This window comes from Antrostomus carolinensis, unplaced genomic scaffold (genome assembly GCF_000700745.2).
Source record: "Antrostomus carolinensis isolate BGI_N321 unplaced genomic scaffold, ASM70074v2 scaffold25078, whole genome shotgun sequence".
Classification (NCBI taxonomy): Eukaryota; Metazoa; Chordata; class Aves; order Caprimulgiformes; family Caprimulgidae; genus Antrostomus; species Antrostomus carolinensis.
In genome coordinates, this window is record NW_010333999.1 from 4749 (window position 1) to 10917 (window position 6169).

At 44.0% G+C, this 6169-nt stretch overlaps 1 protein-coding gene across 1 annotated transcript in view; it reads left to right on the plus strand.

The window, feature by feature from the left end:
* Nucleotides 1-2362: 2362 nt before the first annotated feature.
* The window catches only part of SIN3A (SIN3 transcription regulator family member A), a 22558-nt gene continuing 18751 nt past the window's right edge, over nt 2363-6169 (plus strand). Inside the window, 3 exon segments of the mRNA XM_010174077.2 lie at nt 2363-2577; nt 4152-4328; nt 6030-6136. Of these exon segments, the coding sequence (XP_010172379.1) occupies nt 2389-2577; nt 4152-4328; nt 6030-6136 (473 nt within the window). The 5' untranslated portion in view covers nt 2363-2388.

Sequence of the window (6169 nt, forward strand, 5' to 3'; positions counted from 1 at the left end):
AGCGACAAGTGTGCTGTGTGGCTTTGGGAAGTGAGACAACGACGTTGGGACTCTTAACAGCTGCCATATATATCCTATATATATATATATATATATACACACACACACACACCTGATGGCAGACTGTGTTAAGCCTGCTGGAGCATTTCACTTCTTTATAGCAAATTATGTGTGGGTTTTGGTTTGTTGGTTTGGGTTTTTTTTGAGAATGTTCCTGCTTTGGGGATATTGTGTGTACGTGTGTGCAGACCAGTATCTCTCAGTTGCTTCTGCTGGGAAGGAAAGCTGTTGCACCGTTGAAAGCGTAAGGGGTGAAGCAGCCTGGGAGATCAAAAGAAAGTGGAAGGACTGGCAGGGGTACCAGTGTTTAGAGCAGAAGGGTATCCAAGTTGGTGAGCAGGTTATAAATAGATGCCACCAAAGCTTTGCCCAGACTTTTCTCATGCAGCCAACCATTGTCATGCAAAATCCTGGCTAGCTCTGCTTGGGGGATGATGGTACGTGGCCAGATTTGCCTGCGTTGCTCAGTTTAGTCCCAACCCTATTAGCATAAAACCCTACATTTTTACAAAGCTAAATGCAGGCTATGCTGGAGAAGAGTAGCTCCAAGTTAACCTGCACAGCTCTTTTATTTGTCAGCAGAGACCAGCTGAATGAAAAAACAACCAAGGCAGGCACTATTAGCAAAATGAGCTCCTGGAGCGTGCTCCTCTGCTTTCCAAGTGTACGCTGGAGGTCAGACCTACTTAGGATTTGTAACTTGTAAATAAGATCCAGGTAGTGAGCTTTCTCCTTTCCTTGGGGTGAGGAGTCCTCCTCTGCCTCTGCAGGCTGTCTTCTGCCTGCCAAGTGCTTTGGGGACCTGATAAGGGACTGTTCCGAGAGGTTCAACTTGAAGAGCAACTTCAAAAAGAAATGAAGTCATCTTCCTTCTTGTCCTACCCCTTCCAAGTGAGAGACTAGTAGAGAGGGACAAGGAGGGCAAAACGCTTTGTTGCACAAAGCCTGTGATTTCAAGCCCACCGTGATCTGTTCTGAACTTCTGTCCTGCTGGTTTCCATTTACATATTTGATGTGCACTGAGATATTGGTGAAGGATCTTTGGGTTATTTGGTTAGTGATGGATTTAGACTGTGAAGAGCTGTCCTGAGTCAGTAGATGAGAATTGGCTTAGTTGGCTGTTGTACCATTATTCTGAGGGAACTTCATTCCCTCTTGTTTATCTGTGTTCGCATTAGCAGTGAATGCGTTTAGCTGTGCTGGAACTGAAAAGGACTTGCTTTGGAGAGGTCCTGATGAATTAGAGGCTGAAGAGGGTGGATTTCTCTCTGTTCTCTGTCCATCAAACACTTTAATAGGCTGCGTATGCTTTTGAGCACCCAGTGGTTTTATGAGCAGCAGATAACATCTCAAGGATGGCAATAACTATCGATGCATAGAAAACTGCACTGAAATTTGCTTGCAGAAAAGAGTAGTTCAGTCAGACAGAGCAAAGAATTCATGGCACTTTTAGGAGTGGGACAGAAGCAAAATGACCTGTCAGATTTGAAGTGAAATGAAAGCATAAACTTAAAGTAGGGCAGGAACATGCCTGTGTGCTGGAGAAGTAAAAGTACTGGAGAGTAAGTGAGAGAGCTGCTCATCAGTGCTGCTCCAATTTGCAGTTCAGCTTGATGCTGGAGAGTGGGGACCGTGATGCTGGGAGGACCGTGGCCATGTGGCATATGGTATCCAAAATACTCCCGGTGCAGTGGGTCTGTGGGTTTTGCTGTGGTTGCTTATGTGTATTAAACAGAGAGCGCTTTACTTCGGGGCTTTGTAAGTGATTTCAAAATTTGACTACGCATCCTGCTTTTTACCTCCTTCTTCCCTGCTTCTTCCCCCTTCCTCCCACATTTTAAAAGCATCTCTCACAGCTGGCTGTCATCCTACTTGGACTGTCCAGGAGGTTGGTTTTTTCCTGCTTGCAATGTAGGCGACTTTGTCCAGGCTGTATGCAGGTGACACCCTCTCCCAGTCTGTTGTATTCAAATACTGCATTCAATGAACTTTACATTGCTCAGGGTCTGCATGTGCTTAAGATGCTCATGCTAGCAACGTGCTTTGAGTGAGATTGAAGAAATAATTCAGAGTATTTTATTGCCAACAATAAGGCTGTATTTTTTGGTGATAAAACACGATTGCGTATTTCATGAAGAATGCTGAATCTTAGTTCCACTTTCCTATCTCGAGATAGCAGTAACCTAAATGAATAGATGGGAACTTGCCCTACCTGCTCTTGGTGAACTTAGTGTCCACGGCACTGGCAGGGAGCGATGAATCAATTGCATATTGTTAATTGGTCTCTTTTTCACAGGTTTTGTAGTGCTTCCCGAGCATGAGTTCAGAATGAAGCGGCGATTGGATGAGCAGGAGTCACCCGTGTATGCGTCACAGCAGAGACGTATCACCAGCAGCACCGAAGCTTTTCAACACCAGCACCGTGTGCTTGCTCCAGCACCCCCGGTATATGAGGCAGTTTCGGAGACCATGCAGTCTGCCACGGGGATTCAGTACTCGGTAACTCCCAGCTACCAGGTGCGTGCACTCATCCCTTAGCTGCATCTCGGCCACCACCATGGCATCTCATGGTAGAATTCTGTATTTGAGACAAGGTTTTGTTTTAGTAACTGGGCTTCCTAAAGAAAAACCAAGATTGGACAATGTGCTTATTGTACCTCTCATTTTAAGTGCTTGCTTTGGGACTGTTGGCTTCATTCACATTCAGGACCACCTGAACAAACGTGGTGTGGCTTGGCTTTTTTGAATGTGATTCTTTTAATGACTCTCTCAGATCATGGTCTTTGAATCTAAGAGGCAAGTGTCTGCAGGGCTTTTTCTCTGTTTTTCCTTTTTTTCACCTGGAAAAGGTTTGTTCTTATGGTTGCATTTGGTGTCTTGGGTGATGTTAAACTCAGCAGACTGGATCAGATCAGTGTTTAGCTTGGAGACTTTCAGGAAAATGGGAATGTTCCAGAAAACATTACCTCAGAGTCATTAGGTGGTATTCTACTCTCTTTTGCCTTCTTTGCAAAGAGCTGTCAGCTGGGGAGAGAAAAAAAAAAAAAAGAAGGCACTGGAGATACCTCCCAGTGAAAGACCAGGGAAAGGCTGTTTCTGCATTACTGGTCTTTGCCATGTTTTTTGCATGTTGCATCTTCCACGCTTGTGTGGCTGGTGGGCTGCTCTCTCTGTCTAGTGCCTCATTTTACACACAGCTTCTTCCTTACTTCTGCAGAAGGGATGTTACACTGATAGTAGCAGCCGCAGAGCTGAAAAGGGTGTGTTTATGCTGGCAGTCCTTCCTAAAAAGAACTTGGATGGACCAGCAAGCAAATTGTTTCTTGTTCATGAGAAGGATTAGAAAAAGTATATCCCATCTAAAAGAGGCTTGAATGGAAAACTAAGTTTGCGTGAAATGAAAAGTAATTTACTTTTTAACTTTTTTTTTTTTTTTTTTTTAAAGGCTCTTGTAATGGATTTTCCATATTGAAACTCTTCTGGTTTAATGTATGAAGTAGACCTGAAAAGTGCCTGCCTTCTGTTCCTTTCCCTGTTTTTTTTACAGGAGATACTAAGTGGAGTTTTCCCGAGTCTGCTGCTGCCAGAGAGCCGCAATTTGCTTTCCAGTACCCAAACTGAATGGCAAGAGTATAGAAGCTTATAAAGATGCATTCATTCAGATTATTGCTTGTGACACATAAATGTCATAGAAAAAAGAGAGAACCTCAACTCTGGCAGACTAAAAATCCCATTTCATGCTCCTTTCGCAGGCTGTTATGTTAGTGTTAGTGACTAGTCAGTCAGGGAGTCTGCAGGCTGGAGAGAACCTGCGTTTGTAACGTCTTTGCAGAGAGGGCTCTCCTATATTTGGAGAATAGGATGAGAGTTGTCTTGTTTCATTTTTAGGTCTCTAGGTCATTGGTGAAGAAAACAGAAGATATTTTTTGAGTAAAGTCGTTAGCAGTCATGGTTTAAGGTCAAACTGTGTTCTGCTTCCTTAAAATTTTAGTTGTATACCTGGGTCCCGGAAGACTTGCTCTCTGCCTGTGCAGCGAGCGGAGGTGGCTGTGAAGCTGTAGCTGTACGTGACATCCTCTTTGCCTTGCCAGGTTTCGGCAGTGCCGCAGAGCTCAGGCAGCCACGGACCAGCCATCGCAGCCGTCCACGGTGGCCACCACCACACCGCACCGGTGCAGCCTCATGGGAGCCAGGTGGTGCAGAGCCACACTCATCCCACCCCACCAGCCGTGCCGGTGCAGGGCCAGCAGCAGTTCCAGAGACTCAAGGTAATGCTCAGCATTGCTGCCTTAAGTAAAGCAACTTTTTAGAGGGGATCTGCTGTCAGAGGAGCTCAGCTAATGATTGTTTTATTAGTTGGGTGTTTGAAGTGAAAGTACAGTTAAACTGAGTGTGGGGATGCGTCACTAAGCTCCTCTGCTTCTGGGTGAGAGCAAGAGGGATGAAGAGCATCCCTGTATACTAAAGACGTATGGTACTAGCTGCAGAAAAGATCATCCCACGTTACTTTTGGAATCGAGTAAACTTTAGGGAAAATTTTTATAGCAGTCTTGAGGAATGGGGGAAGTTGTTGGAAGTATTTCTTTCAAATTGCTTGTGGAATTGCTCAGTCTGTGCCCGAATCCTGGGGCAGCTGGGAGCCTTTTTCTGTTTGGTGTGTAGGGGAGGCCTCCCTGCAAAGCCAACTTTCTTGACAAGGCTTAGATGCTTCTTCTCTTCAGAGGACTATGGAATGCCAAAAGAGACTTCTGTTTTTACTGAAACTCTGTTGTTTCGAATACCATAATAAAAAATGGACTTTCTAGGAAAAGATTTGGTGCAGGAAAGGAAATGAAAAAATATTGGTCAGAGTATTCATATGAATGGGTTAAGTTACCAAAACGTTTGGTGCTTTTCTGAACACATGGCATATGTGGGTGGTTGTGTAGGAGTAATTTGGGAGTCAGGAAGGCTCTATTCTCAGATAATGTGCTGTAAAATCCTTCAAAAAAGAGAAATCTCCATCAAAAATAGCCCTTTTAAGTAACCACATTTGGTTCAGCTCTAATGAGAAGGCACGTATGTATGAACTGATGCCTATTTCTTAGTCTCTTCCAAATATGGTGCAAGTCTCTTCCAGTTTTGGTGGAACCCACTGCCTTGTTGGATGAGAGGTCCTTTCCTTTGTTGAATGTAGAACACTTCATTTCTAGACATGTCTGAAAATGGTTTCAAAATATAGTTCTTTTCAGATGGGAAATCCTCCGCTGACGCAAGACTGGGGCTATAGATGATAGTCATTCTTCCTTTGCTGTCGTTTGATTTCAGATGAACAAGAGGTCCTGTGCATAGCTGCCGCAGCTGATGAGCGTGTGGCCTGGCTGTCGGAGGTGATAGGGACCCAGAACTCTCGCTTTAGGCTGTGGCTGTTCTTTAAGTACATCTGAAAATTCGATGTTGGTACAGGAACGGTTCATAAACTTGTTGCTGTTTGAGGTGTAAAACAATTTACCGCCCACAGCTGCCATTTTTTAAATCCTTAGAAGCTGAACTGAAATGTCTGGCTTTTTGCAAAAAGTGCAAGCATGTACCTGGCAGACATCTACGACACTGAATATGTCATTTCCACTTTCTGATTATTCTTAGACTTCCCTAAGAATTTCCACATATGAATGCAGGAAAAATACTCAGTCTAGTTCTGTTTATCCTAGCAGTATATTTTTTTTTTCCCTGAGTAATTCTGCTGATCCATGTTGCTTTTTGTTTCTTTTTGGTACAGTTTTATCTTGTGAGCCAGGAGTGGGGAGTGAGTATCTCTTATTCAAGTGCTGCTGGTAGTACACTAGCCAGGCTCAGGATCTTTTGCTTCTTAATTCCCTGCCCAGGCTCAAGGCTAACAGCTGTGTTTTCAAGTAATGCATGTTTTGCAGAACAATAGGAGGTGAAATAAAATCTTGTCTGCTAATATAACCTCTCTGTTCTGTCTCCAGGTGGAGGATGCATTGTCTTATCTTGACCAAGTGAAGCTGCAGTTTGGTAGCCAGCCACAGGTCTACAATGACTTCTTGGATATTATGAAGGAATTTAAATCTCAAAGGTAAGAGGCTGTATTTTGCTTCTTCCTTCCAGG